General features: G+C 37.7%; 1 protein-coding gene across 1 annotated transcript; it reads left to right on the top strand.

Annotated features, from left to right (window-relative positions):
* Window positions 1-382: 382 nt before the first annotated feature.
* On the top strand, window positions 383-24336 carry LOC147235289 (homeodomain-interacting protein kinase 1-like). The gene is made up of 9 exons (XM_086177952.1): window positions 383-567; window positions 21836-22076; window positions 22195-22386; window positions 22495-22676; window positions 22838-22961; window positions 23327-23446; window positions 23595-23681; window positions 23785-23978; window positions 24138-24336. The coding sequence occupies exons 1-9, from the start codon at window positions 383-385 to the stop codon at window positions 24334-24336; spliced, it is 1524 nt and encodes a 507-aa protein (XP_086034078.1).
* Window positions 24337-24532: the final 196 nt, after the last annotated feature.

Raw genomic sequence — 24532 nt, 5'->3', positions numbered from 1 at the left:
AAGAAAAAAAAGAAAATTGGCAGATGTGAAAAAAAAAAAAATCTCATCATGATGTACAATGATGCCTGACTCCTAAGTTAATGTAACAGCGCCAACTGATTACATTTTAAACCATCTGTAACCTGGTCTGATAACTTGTAATAACAGCAATTATTTCGGGTGAATTTAACACCTTTTACCAGGATATATGGGATGTGGTGTTTGGAGACAACTGATATGGTTAGTTATGTCGATCATATGTGTTCAGTTGTTACATAGTTAAAGGGATCCCTGGTGACCAAGATGTTATCGTCCTCTTTGATAAATATATTTACCCGCTACATAAAAGCAATGAGAAAATCTCAACATATTGTTGGTACATCGCGATGCTGTCTGGGTAGTGATGTCATTAAGTCGAACTGGGCTGGGCCCCAATCGTTTTATCACACGGTGCAAAAGCACGTCATCTGTGCAACCCTCCCCATTTAAACCTGATAGTGCTAGGATAGTGCTGAAGACAGAAGTCAAAATGAAGACGAACAAAGACGCAAAGAAGCAAGAGTGGGCGGAAGTGGGCGGTGCAAGAGGGTCTGTTGTAAGGAGCTTCACTTTTTGTCATCGGTTGTTCACTGTAGACCAGGGGTGGGCAATTATTTTGACTGGCAGGCCACATTTCTGCTTTAATTTTTACGCGCGGGCTAGCTAGGTATCATGCAAATTAAACAAAATGAAAATTTGAATTTTTTGGCATTTTATTTCAACTTTAAAATCATTCATGATCGTATAAATGTACCGACATTCTTTTGTATGTCGTCATCCATACAAAATGAAACAAAAGGAAAAAAAAAAAGGAGTTTCTACATTCATTATTGATTGAAAGTACTTATGAAACTATTCAAAGAAAATAGTTTGGCAGGCCGGATAAAAAAGCAAAACGGACCAGATGTGGCCCGCGGAACGTAAAATGCCCAGGTCTGCTGCAGATTAACAGACCAGTTAGCTTCCTTCGTGTTTGCGCTGATGCCTAATCTTTCGTCATCAGATTCTCCTTCTGCAGTAGCGTGTTGTTGACATCCTCGCAGCAGAACATTTGACATCTCCCGCCCGTGATCCAGGCTTCACTCTTTCCCAAGAACCTTTTGCATGCTTGTTAAAGAAAACTGCGTTTGTCTTGAGTCCGTTTAGGTCGACTAAATGCGTCAAATGCATGCCGAGAGAAGCGGCTAGAACGCAGCTGCAGGTCCTAAGGAAGTTGTGTAAGTCCACATATAATTTCCCATTCCTTTCTTCTTGTCCCTTGGAAAGCTGTGCAGGCTGGCATCAGTCCCTTTGTTTCCATTGGACTGGAAATTGCACCCAAAAGCAGCAAAATGTGGCGTTATTCCAGTATATACCGTACCATACAGAGCCAAAATTGACACGAATATAACCTGTATATGTCATCAACCAACATGCATTACGTTTTACAAATTAAAGTGTGCTTTAATTTGCGATTTTTAAAGAGTTAACATATTTGTGCTTTTTTTGACAACACATCCTAGTATGAGACAAACATTGAAGCTTATTTATGCCAATTTGTCCGTTTCATTTAGAAACTCAACAGAAAATACTTTCAAGCCCACCATCTTTGTATTCAGCAGCAAATGAAGCCGTCAGTGGGTTAATGACGGTCGGTCGAATACCTAAATCAAGAATTATCTCAAGCCAGGACATATTCAACAGTGTGAAACTTGTCGTAGCACATGGTTCATATCCAGGTTAGTCTCCTGCTGTATTAGTTTAAGCTGTGAGAGAGACATTTTCCCGCAGAGGAGGGGGACACGGGGTGTTTCTGAGCGATCTGTAATTGATTCTCAAGGTTCTTGGAAAGACAGTGGCCCTCATTCATTTAAGCATATGCAAACTTGTTGCACTGCCAAAGTCCATTTTTATTCATCCAATAATCAATCCAACCGCCATTGGAGCATAAAAAAAGATATGAGTCATCGTCTTTGGACATCTCTGTTCATTTCAAGGAACTACAGTATTTTGAGAGAAACCTATTGGGATCAGATAATGATAAAAAAAAACAAAAAAAAACAACGCGTTCTGCTCGGTGACAAAATAGCCCCAGCAAGTCATATTTATATTTCAAAGAGGTCAAATAATGAGTTGTTTTCAGTATGAGGAGCGCTTAAATCACAGTTGCTTATGATCTATTTAATACGGTCGGATCCCAGCGAATGTAATAATACGATAACTGTATTTTGATAAATGAAGGTCAGTGTTTTTATATCAATACAAAATGTTGACCAGATCACAATCAGTACCATGTAAGTCATGGTTATTCAAATGTATAGCCAATAGTGTCAACCTCCGCATCTAGTTGGTGGCAATTTGTCAAGATCATTTAGCTCTAATACATTTCATAGATCTAATCTGTCTTTTGCGTTTGGTGTTTGCCCTAAAGTTTCCTCATGGGTGTGTGACAGGGAAATGCAATGGCGGAGAAATTGAATAATGTTGTATGTTGTCCAACCCAGAGAAATCAAGGAATGGGTTGTAGATTTAAAAAGCAGGAAATAAATAAATAAATAAAAAATCGGTGTCATTTTAGGTAAATTCACCTCTACTGTTTGTTAGGGAGTTGTAATAGTTTTTTGTAAGTTTAAAGTAAGTAGATTATACAGGCAGATGGAGGAGAAAACTAATTTTGTGTATTTTTTAGCTCTTATCCAAGCTAGAAGAGGAGGTGCCTTTCTCTCTTTCACTCTCTGTCTTTTCCTTCAAACTAAACATAAACAAAATATACACACACATTTATGTCTCACTAAATGAAATAAGTGTGTTTGAACGAGATATAGTCAGTGAGACCGAACAAATAAGCTTCGTGATTCCTTCATACTCATCGTAAGTAGTACTCATGGACCATTGCAAATGTCCACAAGTATGAAATATAACCATTCTGTAGTTATATATTAGAAAAACAGTCTGCTAATAATTATATGATGAATCAAAATCCCAGCCAGCAACTGGTGAGAGGATTAAGAGAGACTAGAAAAAAAAAAAAAACAGACTGCTTTCAACCACAGTAGGTGATTAAGTAAGAATGATTGTTTAAATGGCAACATCCACAAACAAGGTGCACCCAGCAATTTTTTAATAAGGGTTTTGCATATCAGTGTTGTGACAGCCATGTAAACAAGTGTGGACGGAAACAATACTTATTGCAAGTTAGAGTTGTTGGTGGAGGACAAATAAGAACAAATAAACACTGTCGAGCCACAGCATAGAGAACTCAATATTAAAACTCTGCCTACAATCTTGTATATTGTACTCCTGTAAAGATACCTCATATTATATATGGATTCAGGTAGATACAGTTAATTGCCAAATTGCGGAATCTTGTTGATCTAAAAGTCAGTCGTCAACACAACTGTTAGTCGATTTAGTTGCACACTTTACTGTAAATGATAAATGAAGTCCCAGTCACCACTCAAACGGGGGGTGGGTGGGCAGAGTGGGCATCTCGCCACTCTGCAGGTCGGCGGTTCGTTGGTTGCCTCCTCTTGTCTGCACGTTGAAGCGTCTTTGGGCAAGACGTTGAACCCCAAGTCGCACCTGGTGGCCCGTTTGGCACGTCCCACGGCAGCTCTGGCGCCAGAGGTGTTTGTGTGTTTGTGTGAATGCTGTGTACTGTATAGCTCTTTGAGACTGCGAGGTGTGAAGGGATTCTGTAAGTCTAGACCATTTACCACTTACACACACACACACACACACACACTAGCACATACATACACAGGGGAGTTGCTCTGTTTAGAGTCTGCAAGTCTCCCAAATGTGTGAATGGTTGTGTTTCTCCCTCTGTGGCCAAGTTATTGAGTGGTTGCTCCACCTGAGAAAAACAGTATAGGATATATTAAAAGACCCTGGGACCCATATATATATATATATATATATATGTTTGTGTGTGTGTGTGTGTGTGTTTATGTATGTAAATGTGTGTGTGTGTATATGTATGATTATATGTGTGTGTGTGTATATATATTTATGTATGTGTATATAAATGTACATATGTATGTATGTGTGTATATGTATGTGTATGTGTATATATGTATGAATATGTATGATATGTGTGATATGTGTGTGTGTGTATATATATAGATGGGTATATGTGTATATATATATATATATATATATATATATATATATATATATATATATATATATATATGTCCCATGGTCTTTTGAATTAGGGATGGAGCCTGAATATCAACTTCGGTTACATTTAGATTACAGCTATTTTGTTATATATTATTTCTTCTTGTAAAGTTTGGTAGGATAAAGGTAGCATATGTGGAGAACAGATGACCGCCATGTTGGAGCTTGAATAAAGATCATAGTGCAGGTGAAACACAGTTCTGATAGGGTCAATTAAATGACACACCAGCAAATATGTAGTATTTTTGCAAAGCAAAGTACAAATTTCTGTTGGTCTTCTTGCCCTCATCAAGAAGGACCTCTGCTACAACTCTCAGGAAGTGCTATTTAGTTCGCCTGCTGCTGTCTATTCATATTCTTGAATATTCCCCCCCGTCATGAATGTGTATCCTGTATCGGAATAAAATCCGGAAAAAGTTATGCATTTCCTTTAAAGCATGTTGAATCATTAATGTAATTTTACAACAACTATACAGCAAAAGTAATCAAATTACTTTTTGGTTATTAGTCACATATATATTTGATTTACTGATAACTGTGAGGCAGTGAAAAAAGGATAAATATAATCAAAATAAGGAAATCTTTTTTTTGTTGTGTGTGTGGCTCTATTTATCCATCTAGAGCATGTATCCTATGGCTTTCTGAAGTACTATGGAACTATTCATTCAGTTATTTATTTATTTATTTATTTGAGACAAAATGGTCTTTTTGGCATTCACTTAACATCATGTTGTGCTGCAATGTTTCCAGGGTAACCATGGGTATACATGTTTTAATGTGTGTGTGACAGGCCACTTGAATTATGACTTCAGAGGGGATGCATGAGTCATCTACATCTGCTCTGTGTGAGTTGTGATAACGAAACCCTTCAAGTGTCTGCCCTTGACTTGATTTTAATGTATGATAACAGTGAATATACAGTATAGTGTCAAAGCTCAGGGAATATCATCCCTAGAGGCACATATATTCGCACAGAGACAATAGAAATATATCAACTTTGGATTTTTCTTACATAATTGATAAGGCCATTCATGTATAAAAGTCTGCTAGCATTACACACGGAATTGATGTAAAGATATCGATGCTCCTTGAAGTCAGACTCTTCTTTGTATTCATTTTCCCTGATACTCCTGACATTGAAACATTCATCATCCTCACAGACAAATCGTGTTGAAACTATTCAGCTTGATGCACTAAAAGGGCAAACATGCCGTATTCCATTTTCTACTTTAAACTCATTCGGTTTGTACTTTTAAAGTGGAAGCATAAGGTCAAAGTGTCTAATTTTAAGTCCAAAAAAAAGGAAATCAAAAGTTTAGATGTCTTAAAGTCGTGTCTGCGCTAGCTTGAGCACGGTAATGTAATAACTAGATAATGTAGTATCTGCAAGCATGTGTATATTCTTATTTGCTTTGGTCCGGACTCAAATTTACCATTTCTTCTGAGTTGACTGTGGGATTGTGACAAGAAGCAGTTGTTTGGGTCGCGACATTCATTTATAGTCTGATATGGGATGTTACACATGGAAAACTTTGACGCTTGTAGGTTTGAGCTACAAGTCAGCGTTCAAAAAATGGAGGGGTTTTTGAAACTACATCATTAAATTCAATAGATATTTGAGTTAAACTCCCTCTGCAAATGTGTCTTTACATGTTTTAATAATTTAAAGTATTGCTCTTTATTTTGAAATTAGTATGCATGCATATAAACACACACACACACACACACACACACACACACACTCTAAACGTAGTGAAAGAAGGAGATGATGCCAATATAGAAATTATGTTGAATGACAAAGTGGGGGTTGATAAGCTGTGCTGTTTTATTGTTTTATTTCATTGTACCTTTTAAGGGATTTAAATGTAGTTACAACTGAGATGAGCACTCAAGATGATTTCAGATTCAAAATCCAGGGGTCAAACAAGGTCTTTTTTCGGAGATAGGCATGTTCTCGGCATGTCTTTGTGGGTTTTCTCCATGTTCCCGTCTTTCTCCTCCAATCAGTTGAATTGAATACTCTAATTTCTCCGTAGGTGAGAATTACAAGGTTTGTCCGTGTTTTCATATGTGGCCTTGCGATGGACTGGCAGCTGCTCCCGGGCGCAACCAGCCTCTCGCCGAGCGTCCCCACAATCCAGTGTGCGAGCAGGGCAGCGTAGACAGCGAATGAAGGAACGAATGAATGCAGCTTCTGTTAAAATGCAATTGATCCAATGAGTCCTGACATGTAGTCAGTTAGCGCAATAACCGCTATTGATGTTCGTGTCAAACTAGTTGGAATGTCTTCTTCATACCAAACAAACTATTGTGTGTAAAAGGAGTGGAATGTCTTATGATCGTGGCACAAATGTCAGCAAGGTGTTGAGACGCCGCGTATTGAATTTTCTGTTTACTGCGGGTTGATAAATATTAAACTTTTCATAAAATACTGATAGGATCCAGTAGCCCTGCAACCCTGAGTGCAGGATAAGCAGCAGATGATGGATGGATGGATGAAAAAAAGACTGTCCTTTTTAAATATCAGCTGTGGAATACAGGGGTAAAAAAAAGAACTGTTAAAAAAAAGAACTGTGGAACTTACTGTGACCGGACTCAGCGCTCACGAGTTAATAACCTGTTTTTTTTTTTTTTTTTTTTTTTTGTAGGCTTCAAACTTTTATTTCATCCCCAATAGAGTCCAGAAGATTTAATTTTGCACCCACATTTTTTCATTGTGTGGATTTTTCACATGAGAACGATTAAAACTTCTCAGATGAAAAATAGAGTTACTCTTCCACATTGCTCCGAGCTGGTTGGTTTCAGAGGAGTCGAACTAAGATTGGAAAAACAGTTCACTCGGCATTCTTATTGAGACCTAAGATAAAACCAGGAAATAGTCACATTTTGGCAAGAAAACACAACAGTGCGGACCTTCCACAAGGACTGAAATGACTTTTCATTCCTGGTGGACTGTTAGATTGTGGTGATTGATTTGAAATACTGCCTTAAAGCACCAATTAATTCAGTGTGAAGGGCAAATCATGTGATTCACACCCCTTTATACTCCCATCAGTCAATTAGCCCACAAATGGAGGCATCTGAATGCGTTGTTTGTCCGCATGTGTACAAATGTTGATTTCAGTCATCACAGTAATAGGAGATGATATTGAAAGACGGACATTGTTTTTTTTTTCCCCCATGGGGTTTCATCCATCCATCCATCCATCCATCCATCCATCCATCCATCCATCCATCCATCCCTCCATCCCTCCATCATCTGCTCCAGTTTTTCCAATTAACCTGCTGCATGTGCCTCTTCCTCCGTCTCCATCATTGGAATTTTTTTTTTAAAAAGTGCCCATCCACTGCCATCAAAAGTCAGAACACAGGAAGTGCAAACAAAATTTCAACTTCGATGAAACTGTTAACTTTAGTCTTTAGGTAAAAGCAGAAAAGAAGAAAAACTCATTTTTGGAGGGTTTCATCAACAATGTGACACAGTAAAGTCTGTTTCTTCTAAGATCGTTGATTAAGAATCTCTCAATTTTATTAGGCAAAATGAAATGGGCTTCTCTTTTGGTAAACAGAGGGTATCTCCTGAAGAGAGACAACAGCTTAAAGCTGCGTGAAAATCTTTTGTCACACATTCTAGCCTCATGTATGCAACACTTTGTTAAAAATTGCTGTTTGTAAAAACAGAGTTTAAGTAAAAAAGGTGTCATCATTGTTTGTCAGGTACCTGTCCATGTTAGGTTTTACGTGATCGACAAGCAACCCGCTGAAATCAACAGCTTTGACCTACTTTAAGAGAAACTTAAACCTTGATACTTTTGATTTGTTGCTCTTCTTTGTCAAATCAGCGGCTCATCTAATATTGTTCGATTACCTGCAGGTCGTCAAACAGGAATAAAGTTCTCATTCAGGTAGATCATGCTTAGTTGCAGATAAGCTCCTTTGGAGACTCTCACGGGTTCTTTTAAAGCAATTGCATGATGTTTAATAAACCTGTTTTATATTTAAAAGTCAGTTAAATTAATCCAAAGCAATAAAAGAAGGGACATTTGTTTGTAAGTACAGGCCTAAATGTTAACAAAGATTAGGTAAACGTTTACCGCAGTGGTAAAAATCAACATTGGGTGCAAGGCACATCGATTCAGTTTAGAAAATATGTTTTTTGTTTTGTTTTTTTGTTTTTTTGACTAGGTGATGCAAAATTAATGCAATGAATTCACACGAACCCAACAGAAAAAAAAACAAAAGGTTATTATTAGGTATGCGTTAAGTGATTTTTTTTTTTTTTTTTTCGGTGTGCATCTGGGTTCTATGTTTTATATCCAACAAAAGGGGTCAGTGTTGTCATGTTACATAAGCTTGGTTGAAAGTGTATGAATGAGTCCGATTGTTACAAACCTATAAATATATTAAAGTCCGAGGCCTCATGGACCACCACTACTAATCACCCATTTGTCTGACATTATTTTAAGTCCCACTGAACTGAGATTATTTGTTTGAAAAAGAAAAAAAAAAGATTAGCCCCAGGATGTTTGTGTGTTCTTAACATGGTCAAAGTGGTGGGGGAAGCCAAAGAGCCAAAGAGTCCACATATAAATTAGGATTGAAATGAACAAATATAAAGAAAGGTGAGCCAGTTGAAAATCAAGTAAGTTCAACTCTGTCATGCTAATATTGAACTTAGCTAAAGATAAAATTAGCAAGAAAAAAAAAGCAAAGGTCTGACATCTAAGTTCAACGCCATACCCAGCTGGCAAAAAACAATGAATGATCTTCAAACTGAATGCTGCATGTATTTAAACATTGGGATTTGGAAGATAGTTGGATTTTGACGGGAGATCAGATTGACTCAAAAGCAACAAAATATCCACGCTACAGTAACGGTGATCAGTTTTGTCCATCCATCCATCTCCGTCGGAGCGCTCAGCATCCAGCGTGTCGTCTGGAATAGTGCCTCTCACAATTTTAACATCAGTTCCACTTCATTATATGTCTGCTATGGTACAAATACGACCATTATGATTCAGATTTTTAGGACCGATATCAAAACTCATGAAGGCGTGCAGTATCCTGTTATGCAGAGCCGATAGAGGAGACGCGTGATCTTAAATGAGAATGAAGTTTGTTTCGGACTTTTTTCCGATTCAGGACCGCTTCAAACGTCCTTTTCCCGATCTGCTAATTTCCTGATTGGCGATTGACGATTATTCCACCTTGCATCAACTAATTGATTTCAGGAAAAGCCTTGTTTACCATCTTGTTACAGACATTCCTCTGCTCTTGTGGTTCCAAAGCCGAATTTTGAGAGCCGTCGCTCTGCAATATACGCATCATCTTCTATTGAAATGAAAACAATACATTGTATAAATAAATAAATGCTGCCAAAGATAGCAATGTCTAGAGCTGTCAGACACAAGATTCAAAGAAAAGGACCGTTTTAATCCGTTCGCCTCATGAGATAAAGCCTGAAGGAACGACAAACACGAGATGACCTCTCGATGGTGGTTGGTGATCTTAACTAACTTCACGTTTGGGTCATAAAGTGAAACTAGTGCATGACTTTCTATTAGAATGACCTAAAAAAAGAGCCGGTATGAGCTACGTATTGGCTAATATAGAAAATGACTTTCTAATGAGCATATTCTTCATTTACTGTCAAATTCATGTTAAACTTGCATGGCTTGCTGATATCATTGCTCATAAAAATGCAGTGTTTCGATGAGACTCGGTTCCTTGTAAAATTAAAAGCTGAACGTTGACGGGTTTGATTATTTGATTATCAGACCAATTTCTCTGCACAGCGAAATGACAAGCTGAAATATTGGACTTTGCCAGTGCCACCAAAATATGCATAATCATTGTCAGACTGCTGTGCTTGGCAATTAGTTAACTTCCATGTCTGAATATTCACTTTTTTATTTATTTATTTTATCCTCTCCCTGACGAAAATTTAGGATTTTCTGAACCACCAGAATGATATTGTTGAGGATCCCGAGAATTAATGCCGAACTGAAATATTCATCCTGACATAAATGCATTTGTAAAGATAATATTCACAAGATAAGGGTCAGAAATCATACATAAATGGCCACGGACGGTTTTGTGATGATTGAGCGGTGGGCCCTTTTCAATCACAAATTCAGTTATTATCCTTTTTTCCTTACTTTTTTTACCGCTTCAAATGCTGTTTATGTTTGTAGCTAACTTTGACGGATTCATCAAAAACACATAATGTATTTCTGTAGACTGTGTGTGGCTCATCGCATTGCAGAGGAATTCCACAGCTCGCCTGACTGTCGAATAACGCGGCACAGAATTTTAATTTTTTTTCTTTTTTTCTTTAAAGGGAGTCTTGACAGGAGTAATGACAGGAAAAATTAGTGTCGGGAGTTGCTCAGAGAATCTGCAGGAAAACTGCTGATCTGTTCGCGCTGGGTTTCTCATGATTGATGCTTATTATGTTCACTTTTATCTGGGGCAATATAACTTCAGAAATAAGGAACATTATTGTAGACTGTGGTCTGAAGCAACTGATATTATTAACCTTACTCCCTTCCCTCTCTATCTATGACTAGTCAGAGATTTAATGCACTTACATGCAATTCATTTTGCTTAAATTCCAGGGCCATTTTAATAAGATTTAAAGGCATAAAAAAAATCTTTCCATCATGTTTCTCCAAGACAGAATAACAGTTATTTAATATCTTTCCAAAATAGCCCCAGGCCATTATGTTTGCCTTCATTATAACTCTTTGTGACATAATTAAAGTAAAGATGTGTTCAATGTAGTGATACATTATTGTGTATCATAATTATTTTTATTTTTTATTTTTTTGTCATCTGTGCATTCTCTCCTATAACACAATAGCCCTGAGCTGTTCAGAGGTTATTTGGTTATGCTGGATGGGAGTTATAGAGGTGTTTATTGTTTTATCGTCATTCATTTCTGTTGTTTTGGGGGAAACCTCAAAGGTTTTGTCCTCGGAAGCTGAAGGATTGTTTCGTGTACAAAACATCACCCGACCTTCTCGCCGCGCAGGGGCAAAGGTTTAATGACTAAATTTTGTAGTTTGGCTGAACTGTCCCGTAAAGAAACGTAGCCTTAAAGATAAAAGCGCTATCAAACCTCTGGGGCCACATGACGAAAATGGATTGTGTCCACTGATCGCAACCATTACAAACACAAGTCATAAGTTGAAGAAGTCGTAGCTCTCGTTATAGATCAAGAGTTTCCTCTCGATCAAAAGGCCTACTTTTAAACTTTACAGAACATAACGTAACAGTATTCCTGATTATTACTGCCTATTACTTTGATAGTTTCAATACTGAAACGATAACCGTTTGTCTTGACATCCTTACATAGGCAACCGATTGAACATCCATCCATCCTTGTGGAAGCCTATCGTATACCCGACGTATACATTCCCACCCCACCGTTCGGGGCAAATTTCTCATTTTTTTTCCACTTTTTGGACCTCGGGAGGAAAGCGGAGAACCCCGAGGAATCATACCAGGGTCCTCGGTGCTGTGAGGCCGAATCGCTAACCACTGCGCCGCCGTGCTGCCCGGCGGCTGATTATGAATGGAAGAAATGTTGGCAGACTGTCATTACCATGTTTTCTACACTATGCTTTGATGTTGTTTCAGAAAATAAGCAATTTCACAAAGCACAATATTTTCTAAAAGCCTATTATCAGGGCAAGAAAAGCACTGTTGTCAAATAAGTGTAATAATGAAAGCCTAAATTGTACTTCTGTGGCAAACTTGAGTGAATATGAGCCAGTCAGTCAGCAGAGCTTTGGTGACTGTTTTCACGCTGATGAATAAGTCTACTATTAGCTTTATAATTCATTTATTTTTGTTTTTATTTATTTATTTTCAAAACTTATTGCACTAAACCCAAGGGCACATGTGCCGCCTTATAAATCACCACAGACTTGTTGAAAAAGCGAAACCTTAATCCAAAGCATCTCCAACTAATTACACATAAATATAACACAGATGAACATTTCTGCACGGCAAATGCACACTAATGTGAACACTGAGAAACACTCCTTTTTCAGACAAAGTTGTGCCATTTAAGACATCTTTAGATGTTTTTTTGTCTTTTAATCATACATCAGGCATGCATGTACATTATTTTCACAAATATTTATTAAAATTAATTCCACAAAATATAAGAAAAGGTCATTATCATCTGTTCATGTATATGTTTTTTTTCAAGCAGTGTATAAATATATATATATATTAATAGACTGGTTGAATAATGAAATAATAATAATAGTAACAATAATAAAAATAAAGGGTACACTAAAATAACACATCCTGGATCTGAATGAATGATATATTCTTATGAAATACTTTGTTCTTTACATAGTTAAATGTGCTTACAACAAAATCACATAAAAATTATCAATAGGAATCAAATTTATGAACCCATGGAGGTCTGGATTTGGAGTCACACTCAAATTAAGTGGAAAAACACACTACAGGCTGATCCAACATTGATGTAATTTCCTTAAAACAAGTCAAAATGAATTAGTGTCGCTTCCTAAGTGGACAGTTTGATTTCACAGAGGGAGGAATTGTGTTGTTACGTTGTGTTGTTCAAGCATTCCCTTTATTTTTTTGAGCAGTGTGTGTGTATATATATATATATATATCTATACATATTTGTATAGATATATATATTGCCATGTATAATTTCTTGTATCGGAAGATGATGGGCTTTTCACACAATGAAAATAAGGCTATGAGTATTGCCTTGCCAAACCATTTATGGAGAAGAGAATAATTACCCGTACAGAGGAATTAGGCCACAAAGTGTGACTGAATACTGGGAGTGATGTCGCTGTTGTTGTCAGACTACAGGAGAAAGATTGCAAAGTGACACCTCAATGATTACTTTTCAGGTGAAAGGAGCGCTTCTTATCAGGATTCGCTGCTACGAGGCCGTATCCGAGTATCTCCTTCATGATTTCGACAAAACCCACAGACGTACACATTCAGAAAATACGAATGAGACAATCATAAAAGTAATTTTTGTTCCGAGTGATTCCTCAGGTAGAAGTGAGAGAAAAGGTTGGCAGCAGCCTTTAACATGACCCTCTGAATAAAAGGAAAAATAAAAGGAAAGGAATCAAGATTTTGATTTTATCAAAGACTGAAAAGTCTGTTGCCTCCTTTAATGTGAATCTTAATAGTTTGTAAATCTGTTTTTTGTTTTTTAAAAAAAAACAAAAAAAACCTTCAAGAGCCTCATGCTGTGACTGATGGCAATAAAATGATAAGATACAAGAATTACTCGCTTTAAAAATAAACCTCAGCTCCTTCCTTCCTTCCTTCCCTCTGCATGAATCCAGTTTCTGTCTATTACAGCCAAAAATGACTCCTGCCAAAAATATTCCATAGGAAAGTCACGGTTACGATTTCTTTCTTCTACAGCCGAAGTTGGCGATAAAAGACCGGTCAGTGATATAACAGTATAACAAAAAGATAGTAAGGTCACAGAGCCATGATACGCAGTGTTAAGTCAAGACAATTCCATCATTCAGAGGTGATGAAAAAAGATTTCGGCAACAATTGATATGCAAAGTCAGTTTATGTGGAACTTGATTGCTGCTGGTCTGGAGGTGTTAAACTAATATCATTCCAAATTACGCCCGCAAGTAAGTTTTGCTATTCAAAGTGTTATTGAATCCTGTTTTTTGTTGTTTTTTTTCATGTGACTTGAATGGTACCCCCCCTTCCTATAATATGAAGTAAAGGAAATTAAGAAGCAAATTAGAAAGTCTTCCAAGGAACCATTCTTTAATTGTAGCCCCTCTGGAAATAAGAAATAGATGGCATCCTTCTACAGTTGAATGAGAGGGAAGAACTCACTAATTGCATTATGTATGTCAATTCCACATCCGACTTCCTGTTACACGACTAAATATAAACAATCGAGCAGTTCACTTTATAGATCTCAACATTTCAGAGGAAATACACGGCTGTTTATACTCGGTTTGCGGTAGTTGGCCTCCATGGAGCTGCCATATCCCTATCTTTAAGTAACAGTCTTTTTTTGTTTTAAAACTGCCCCTTTGTTGATGAAAACTCATACATTAAAACGCAAGATGGGTGAAAATGGCATGCTCTTATTTTCCAAGTTAACACACGAGCATATTCACATGCCATCTAGTGCAATATTTATATTTTATTTATTACAGCTCGAGTATGTTTTTAGTAGCAATCAAAGTTTTGCTGTAAGGAATGTGCAATATCGCAATATAGAAAGTCGCGTGCCCTGTGATGATGACATAACAGAAATTAAACAAGGAGCTTTCTGAGTCGCCCCTATGTGACATCACAACTTTCGATGACATCATGCAGGGAACCCTCCTTCCGCTGTGTCTGTTCCAACTTCTCCTTGAAGTCATCACCACCTTACTCTCTAGAAACACAAACACACACGCACACACATGCGCACACACAAAAACGTGCACAGTCACACTCATGCACGCACATGCACACACACACATACACAGACACTAAGATACAGAGGCTAATTATGCGCGGGTTGAGTCACCAGTGAAGGCCGTCGTGTGTAGAAAGGTAGGTAATTAAGTTGTAGCAACAATGAGAATGGGATCTTTGCATTTAATCCAGCAGGGAATAGGAATTACAAAGAGTAAGGGGGGGCATTACACTAAGCACGACACAGAATGAGCAGGATCGAGATAGGACGCAGTAATCTCAATGTGGCATGGTTTATTTCAGGACATCATCCGACAGGTATTTGTGATCGTTGTACTGAGGCTGAAACATTGGACGGTGGACAGCTTAACAAATAGTAAAGTCTGGAAGTATAGGGACACTAAAAGGACATAAAAGGAAACCAAAGAACACAAAGGGAGAATTCAGTTTGAAGGTGTTCTTTACTCAAGTCTTCGGATGCCAGCAACCGTAACACCTCACCGGAGAAAAGGACTAGAAACAGTCATTTCAGTATCGCAGGAACCGTCTTATATATCATTGTGCTAAAAAGCGAGTCTGGAAAGATGTTTCTGATAGCAATAAACACTATCGGGAGGGTGGAGCTAATAGATTGCAGTATTGGAGGAAAAAGGAAAAGGCACAGCTGGAGTTTGACAACTTTGACGGTGATGAACACTGAGAAAAGAAGATGAAGTTGACAGCTCTGGACTTTCTCTTGACTTTCCGGATTCATATTAATACGGAGTTGAGAACAAAATGGACAAAACAGAACATCTTGCCGGACAGAACATTAACCCGTTTTGTTCAAGACCCTTCATTTCAATTTGCAGATATCTGGTCTTCCGAGCAGTCGTTTTGGACATTGTTTTAGAGAAATCTATTGTGCTATTTGCTGATATCATGTATAGATTTAACTAATGCAGTTTTCACTACATATCCAGGAAAGACACAAGAACAGGGGATGAATAAGAATAATAAGAAGGAGAACAACTTTATTTATCCTGAAGGAAATTGTTGTGCCAGAGTTTCAAGTAAAACATAACAATAATAGTAGGAAATTGTATAAACAGTATAAAAAAAGGAGGGAGAATAAGAAATACAAATAAAACTATAAAGTGTCTAAGTAACAAGTCAAGGCTATAAAGTGTCTTAAGGTCTTAAGTGCAAATATTTTGAGATCCCCTGCGGCTGAAGGGAGAGGAATTAAAAAGAAGAATGAAAAAAATAAAAAGAATGAAGATAGCGTAACATTTAGTGACTGAAAAAGAAATGAGAAAATGTAAGAACATTTGCAAACATAAAAAAGGGGAGGGGAATAGCTATTTTGGGTGGAAATAAGACAGATTACTACTATATCATAATCACGTGTTAAGATTGATGAAAAAGCATGCTGTGATTAAAAAAAAAAAAAAAAGCCAAATCAAGTGAACTGATATTTATTCCAGAATTACTTGAACGTATGTATCGGCGTTATGAGACAGGAGCTTGCAAGCGCAATGTGATACCAAGTTTCAGGTGGATAATATCAAAAACATGTTGCAGAGGGCCAAGTCTTCAGGGTTATTGGGGTAGGCGAATGGAAGTTGAACACTTGGATCGGATTCACTTCTGGAGTTGTTCTCTGTGTTGGCATGAGTGAGTTACCGAAGAACCTGAGGGTGAGGGTGGATCAAGGGGAACGGAGAAAATAGAGAATGAGTCAGTCTTGGTAGAAGTCTGAAAAAAGGTGTTCCCAAAAGAGCTATATTTTGGAATGTTGACCGATAGCATGAGAGAACAACATATTCCAAAACCGATGCACTGCTATAATTGGCCAGTTTTACCATCGGGTACTCGTATATAAAGGAGAGAAATGATGTGTTAATTGTGGCGGGGAGCATGAATATGGAAAATGCAGAAAGGCGGGACAACCTAGGTACTGCAACTGCTGAGAAAATTGTAGTCGTGCCTAGAGGGAATGAGGGTTTGTGACAAAAATCTGAAAAAAAATTGGAAGCAGTTGCAATTGGAGAGAAAAAAAAAAAAAATCCGGTGGATGTTAACGCACTCAGTGTGGCAGCATAGGGAAAAAATGGAAATGAGGGAAAAACTATAAAAATACAAGTGGCTGAAAAACAATGTATCCAGGTTATTGTCAAGGCTCCTTTGCAAAATTTTGCAAAAGTTTGCTGGAATTCAAATTGTAAAGGAATAAAGTTTATGTGAAGTAAACAGTTAGCAAGAGTGGCTAGATATTTAATCGAGTGGTTGAAATCATTCATTGCAACGATTTCTCAGTGGTTAGCAAACAACCTTCGTTACAACGGTTCCAGATTGTAGACAGTCAATCATTTTAGTTAGAGTTAAAAGGGGGGGAAAAAAAAACTACCAAACACATTGTACCCTTGAAATGTCTTCGTCTGATCAGCTATTTCCAGCGCGCCTTCAGTAAAGACTCGGTCATTCATAGGTAAATCTGCTGGTATATGTTTTACAGTAAACTGCATAATGATTTCTTTGTCACTCTGTCAGCACGACACAGTTCATCAGTAAACTGAATGGGTTCTGTACAGCCTCCAGCCAGCCTTACTGGATGTTTTCCGTGATCCTGGATCTACAGGCCTCAACGAATGGAAGGGTTAATGCAGAATGACAATTCAAATAACTCGGGGAATGCGCGTTGATACACCAGATATTTCTTGAAATAGATAAAATCTCTTAAATACACAAGCCATTGTCACCGTCTTTGAAAATTACATTGTATCCTGTCCCTTGTTCTCAATTTTCGGCATCACCCGATGCCATCCTGAATATTTCGGTACACCCAATACTGGCAGGATCCTCCAGCGTTTTCACAACAGGGCTTCGTAAATGCAGAGAAATGTGACTGTTTCTTCCTCATCACCGCTTTTTCATCATTGTGGCCAAAAAAATAACTCTTCCCGGGCGGTAATTACTTTCCAAATCAGCGAAAGGTAGATACGCCAAGAAGTGACGACATATTACTAATTCCCTTATTGACAAATTAATTATACAGAGTAAGCCAATTGAAGAATTACAATCAATTGTTTTTTTACAGTGAATAATATCTGCCGGCCTTCCACTGATAATTGGTATTTACCGTAATACATCAACAGCGTGTTTTTCTTGTTGAGTGCAATTAAACTTCTACAAGCATAAAAGATAATGCAATCGTGTCAATGTTTTTTTTTGGGGGGGGCAAAGGATTTAGCTTAAATCCCTTTTTTAACTATGTCTTCAGCCAAATAAGGACGTTACTATCAAAACTTTAACACACAAAAATTTTAATAATGTTGGTCCGGCTCCAAAAAAAATCAATAATAAGCTTCCCAAAGAGCCAAACCAAGAGACGCAACAAAAGACTACTAAAAAAATTGAACTTTTATATTGTAACTAACTCCATTAACAAAAAAAAGACTAAAGTACATATATTCATTCTTACCGTGACAACGCGGACTTGTCGGTCTGTGTATGTGTGTGTGTGTGTGTGTGTGCGTGCGTACAGACACTCACACATGCACAACACACACTTTGAATGCTGTAATGATGTGTGCATGTTGCAGGAAGAGAAATCATTAACACGACAAAAGGGAACATTTGGAAGCCTCGGTGCTTCCACTGTTACCGGCAGCTAATAACCATCATAAATTCCCATTAAAATGAGTAAATTAGTAGAGACAAGTACTAATGTTACACGTAAACAATAATAATGATGTGAAAACGTCTGTCCTAGCAAAGGGGCATCAATGAGGTTTAGCTGATGTTTGGAATAATGGACCAGCTGTTTTTAATGTGTCTTGTAAAGAAAACACATGAAGGGAAAAAATAAAAATTGATAAAAACTGACTTGAAAAAAAAACACTAACTTTTGTGAAGCATCCAAGAATTTGTCATACAGCTGAAAATTCAGAGAAAAGAATCTTACAGAAACAGAGGACTTTTTTTTAGTCATTCAAAGCTGAAGAGATGTAGACTTCTGAATCAAATGTAAGAAAAGAAAGCAGCTAACTCAAGAGTTTTTGAAAGTTTCCTGGAGTTGGGCATAAAGTAGGGATAGCTGCAAATGAGGACGGGGTTGAGACTCTTTCTAAAAAATGCTTGCAAATTAGATAATCAAGGCACACAAGTTGGAAATTCCTAGGCTGGATTTTGTACAGTAAAGTTAAGAATGGGCATTTTTCAAAACCGAATCTCTGCTTTCTAGCTTCTTCACTGGCGAAGAAAATGAAAACTCGTGTCGGAGGGCAAGATCTATCAATAAACCAAACGGCATTTGGTTAATTGAAGACGCCGGGGCTGTAAAAGCGCTGCTGCCTGCAGTGGCTATCGATGGGTAGCTGCTCTGGCTTGAGCTGGGAACAGTTATCAGACTTCAAAAAAAAAAAAAAAAATGAAAAATGTATAAATGAGCAATGCTAGTGGAATATGAGAATTTAGGACTCAGCTCACCGACCTCCAGCAGGACCTGTTGGGTAATTGGCAGAGATTTAAAGCAGTTTCCATGAATTACTGCAAATAAGGATCCATGCATATTGAAGAAATGTAATATGAACCCACTTCCCCCGGAGAATAGACTACAGCATTTCTTTTTATTGTCCACATTGCAATGGCAATGGTATTCCAGCTGAGGGCAGAGACAATAATAAAGACGGTTAAAGCTGTTATAAACAAACAAAAAAAAACAAAAAACTGCCATTATCTATTTATTCATGAGTTTGACTTTTATTTTCTTATTAGAAATTGCTGAATAATGTCCATGCTTTGCTGGCTAACAAGCTATGAAAGCTGCAGCCGCTGCCATGGAGAGGCATCTTTATATTCATTCCTTTTAAATCGCATTTGTAGTTGTGTGTTTGACAAAATAAAAAAAAATAAAAAAAGAGTTTTGCTTAAAGACACTAAAAAACTGAGGAAAAAACAAACAATGGGACTATATACAGTACATAAAATGCATTCATTTAAACTCTTGATTTAAAATGCAAGACTGAAAAAAAAACACAATATGTAATGTGAACACTTGTAAACTGTTTTTCCTTAAAATACTTTAACTCAAGTCCCCTCAATCTCAAATTCAGTCAAGTTATTGTTAACTCCATCTCTGTATAATGGTGTGCTGGTTTTGGTATAACTGTCAGCCCCAAAGTCAGTGTATTGTGCAACAAATAATAAATTTTGGGGGGTAATTATTTGATAAAATATGTTCTTAAAAACAGCGTTCGCTGTTGTGCTTTATATTATTTTTATAGATTGTCAGTCCTGAATGGAAGCCCTTCACAGCATGATGTCAACCAGAGCCAGACTCTTCAAATTGCTTGCACTCTTGATTGTTTGTGCCTTTACCACAACTTTCACATTGTGTTCTTCTTGTTCCTAAAACTGTCTTGCAAGAACAGTTAAGCTTAACTGAATCAAAAAGACTTACTGAGCATGCATTTTAAAACATATGTTCTTATTTAGGTAGCATTGGTAGAAATATCTCATGCAATAATCATCCTGCGTCGTCGTATTCGTTCAAAATGTTCCCAACTGTAGGTTGCCATGATGTAACACTATAAAGTGTGTTGTCATGGATTCCACACTGATGTCATAGTTTGTCAACCCGAGTGAAGAGACATTTGAACAGTGGACAATTTTATCAATATCAACACTTTTTACGATTTCAACATGGACATTTCAACTGGAGAATGAACGATCGCAAATATTTCCACGTGATTTTAAAATGATTTTCTGCTGAGGAACGCCTTGGACGTCACAGTGACATCAACTGACACACTTGGTAAGTGTTTCCTTTGTACCTGAATATGCTGAGCTCATGAAATGTTTATGTACTTGGAGCTACATTGATAATGATTTTGACCTCAACCGCTTCGGAAGTTTAGATTTTCGTTTAACTATTTATATTAATGTAAGCATGTTTCAGTTGAAAGAAAATAGGATAAGAGAAAATTTTATGGTATTTCTTCCGAGCAATCTACACTTGCTTGGAGGGACTTCAAGGTAAACATAAACCTTGTATAGCCAAACATGTTGTATTACCTTTGATTTGAGGAGATTCAGTGTTCGGCGTTGGTGTAATTGATCATTAATGATGTCATCCAGATACAACGTATTAATTGTATTGATGCAAAATACAGCCAATATGCAACTGATGTATTTTTCATTATATGAACGGTTTTACTTTTTTATGTAATCAAGTTCCTTAAAGTGACCTGCAAAAGGAAATATTCAATATAACTGATAAAGCAAAAAAACAGAAATACTATTAATGATGGCTGATACATCTCCAACATTGACATATGGCAAACACAGGCTTTTTTAAGCCTTGTGTGTTGTTGCTGTTACACTTATTTTGGTCAAAATAATCAAATAATCAACAGTCCCGGCACTCACTCATCCAGTTTTACTACTCCTTGCATGGTAAACACAAGGTACTTATCTGACGGCAAGATAGGTAGTAGTATTACATCATGTCTTTCTTTTGGATCGACATCTATTGCAATATGTGTTGATTGGCCATTTAAACTTTGGTTACACTCTTGATACAGCATGATAATAGCACACCAAAATCATCAGTATTCTCCATCTAAACTTTACTTGATTAAAAAAAGTTACAAGCCTCTGGAGGAAATATTCTACAGATTAAATGATAAAGAAAAGGACTTGGAAAGTATCAACTTGAAAAATATGTGTCAGCAGCTTTCATGGTGTTTAGGGGCGAGGAAATTTGAAACCCAAAGGATATAAAAAAAAATTAAAAAGAAAACTCATCGTTCAAGGATTTGCTTGCTGATGAAAAAGACACTCTTGTGACTAAAAAGCACAATACAACATCAAATACGAAAAAGATCTTGCCTCTCAGGGGTTTGCAAGCTCGGACCAGTGGTCAGAATTGATTTTAACACTCTTTTAAGTGAATTTAATAAAATAAACCTACACTTTGACCAAAGAACAGCCCGTCATCCTTGAGTTTCATATTTTATTATAGGGTATTACACTGAGTACTTTATCAATGTGCATGATTTTAAAATACAACTTGAGATTGTATAACCCCCATATATATATATATATTCAAATATATATATATTGTATATTACTTTCAAATGATTCTGTTGTGAAGTAATTTAAATGATCGAATGTGATGTAGGATTTTATCTCTATTCACCTGCTGCTGCTTTCCACTCAGGATTGAGCTCCGTTATATTCTGGCGTCTAGACAGATGTCCTCCACCCATCATTTAAAGGTGGACCAGTTGGTCCCCGGAGGCTGGCTCCACTGCAGAGACTACAGCTACAAGGTGCTCTCCGTCCTGGGGCAGGGCACCATTGGAAAAGTTGCAAAGTGTACAAGGACAGACAGCAATAAGACGGTGGCTGTAAAAATGATAAAAAACGAGGGCAATGACGGGGAATCGGCTAAAGAAGAGGTAAGAAAATTGGTCCTCTCAACCGGCCCTCCTGCGGAAATACCTCAGGCACTGGATTCTCTTCATAACCCTCCGAAATATTTAACTCTTCTATTTTCCTCTCCTTTAATATCAACAGATCGCAATCCTGCAGAAACTCAGTTTGTTGGACTCTGAAAAATGCAACCTTGTTCAGTGGAACCACAGTTTCATTGACTACGGATATATGTGCTTGGAGTTTGAGCATCTGGATAAAAGTCTGTATGACTTCATGAAGGAAAGGCATTTTCGACCCCTTCATCTGCATGAGATCCGGCCCATTGTCCAGCAGGTAAGTTTATACTGCATTTTTTCCCGTATGGATGTAAACAATTAACTCCTGATAGAACATTGTTGATCTTGTTAAGAAAATTGCATTTTGACTTTATCCACCTTTCAGCTTGCCAACGCACTTCAGCATTTGCAAGCTACTGGCATTATCCACGCTGACCTCAAGGTGGAAAACGTAATGCTGGTTAACCATCTGCACGAACCCTTCAAAGTAAAAGTCATTGACTTTGGGTTGGCTTGTGACATCTCCACCGCCTACAAGGGCTCATATATTCAGAGCCGTTTCTACCGGTGAGTAATTGGAGTCAGACTCCAGGATGGAAAAATAATGTCGGTTTACCTTATTTTAAAACCTAATCTATAGCAATGAAAAAATCGAAGTATGTACATGAATAAATGGTATCAGTCATGTGCCTCTTTTAAAGCTAATGGGGCTGTTTGTTTTATCGCAGGTCTCCAGAGGTGATTTTGGGACTGCGGTTTACAGAGGCGATAGACATGTGGTCACTGGGCTGCATTGCAGCGTTTTTGTACCTCGGCACTGTGCTCTACCCCGGCGACAGTGAATACGACATGGTTAGAAACACTCGAAATAATCCGTGTTGTCAATTTACTGCCAGGCCTTATCTAGCTATTGCTAGCTGATTAATTTGTCGATGTTCAAAGCGGTTATCTACAATATTACATCCACCCGAGATATACTTTATTCCAGACACTAACTCTCCATATCCAGGTTTCAGGCCTTGAAGTAATTCATTCACTTATTTATTGCTTTCTATCGTCAATTATTTATTAATACATCTTTTCCACTTGATCTTGAAGTAAAACCTGCTCTTTTATCAGCATATTCCCATTCCATCTTTTATCGGAGTGTATAGACAATCACTTTGGTCAAAGGGGCTAATTGTTGCTTGCAACTTGACCCTACGTTACTTCTTCAGATGAGATACATCGTGGAGACACAAGGACAGCCGCCAGATAACATACTCGACAAAGGTTTTAAGAGCCATTGTTTCTTCAAGAGAGACATAACCTCTGTCACTAGTGTCTGGAGACTCAAGGTACCTTTAACTACTGCTGCTGTCTGATTAACCTTTACTGCTTTCAGTGGTCAGTTACGTGTAAATTAGTGAAACTGTCTCATATTTCAGAGATAGAAGAGTAGATTTTCTTCAAAGCAGAATCTGATATAAAATAATCTCTCTTAAGTCACAGAAAAGGTTCTATAAGGAGACGGGGATCAAGCCAAAAGAGACTAGGTTGGTGAAGTTAAACTCTCTGGATGAACTCCCACAGGTAGGTGTCTGCTGCAAAAAAAAAAAAAAAATAAATAAATAAAAAAATAAAAAATAAAAATAAAAATGAAAGCTTACCCTGACATGGGTTGGACATCATTCAGTTCCAGCACACAGTTATCCAGAATGGGACCTCAGCAGATAGAGCCGCAGAGAAGGCTGACCTGCTTACATTTGTGGACATGCTGACCAAGATGCTTCATCTCGATGCCTCCGAACGGATGCCGCCCCATCAAATGCTGGAGCATCAGTTCATCACCATGTGTCACATTGAACACTTTTACTCCAACAGCTCCTAGTAAGTCAATACAATGATTTGGTGAAGTGCTTTTGACATCTTTTGTTATTGTAAGTCTTACACCGATACTGGTAAAATACTGGTATGTCTTTCAGTACATGAACATACAACTGCGTACGGCGTATTTGTATTCAGATGGGATTTTTTCGGTCTTTGCAGCGTCATGTCCTGCTTTCAAATGATGAGCTTCTGCCCAAGTTACACCTTGCCGTCTGAGAAAAAGAGCACGGCGGCAGCGGCTGTGCCGCAGCCTGCTTCTAGGGTGACCCAGAAGACCCTTCCTCGTCCAGTGCCAGTGTGGAACGTACCTGCGTCAGCCACCAGGCAGAGGAGAAGGGAAAGTTTACAGATGGTTTGACCCCAAAGAAAGGGGGACTGTAAATGCTTTCCACAAGGGCAAGTAGGTAAACCTATAATATTACTGATTATGTCAAAAAAAAATTTTTTTTAGTTCGTTCATCTTCAAAATTTCACTTCACAGACTCCTTGATTCTTGCCCGTTCCCCTCCAGCAGCGGCCAGGAACCAAAATGTTGTCTTCAGATGAGTGCTGCT

This window comes from Fistularia commersonii, chromosome 3 (assembly GCF_037954325.1).
Source record: "Fistularia commersonii isolate RoL2024-O1a breed Wild chromosome 3, RoL_Fcom_v1.0, whole genome shotgun sequence".
Taxonomy (NCBI): Eukaryota; Metazoa; Chordata; class Actinopteri; order Syngnathiformes; family Fistulariidae; genus Fistularia; species Fistularia commersonii.
This window is presented reverse-complemented; position numbering and strand designations above follow the sequence as displayed.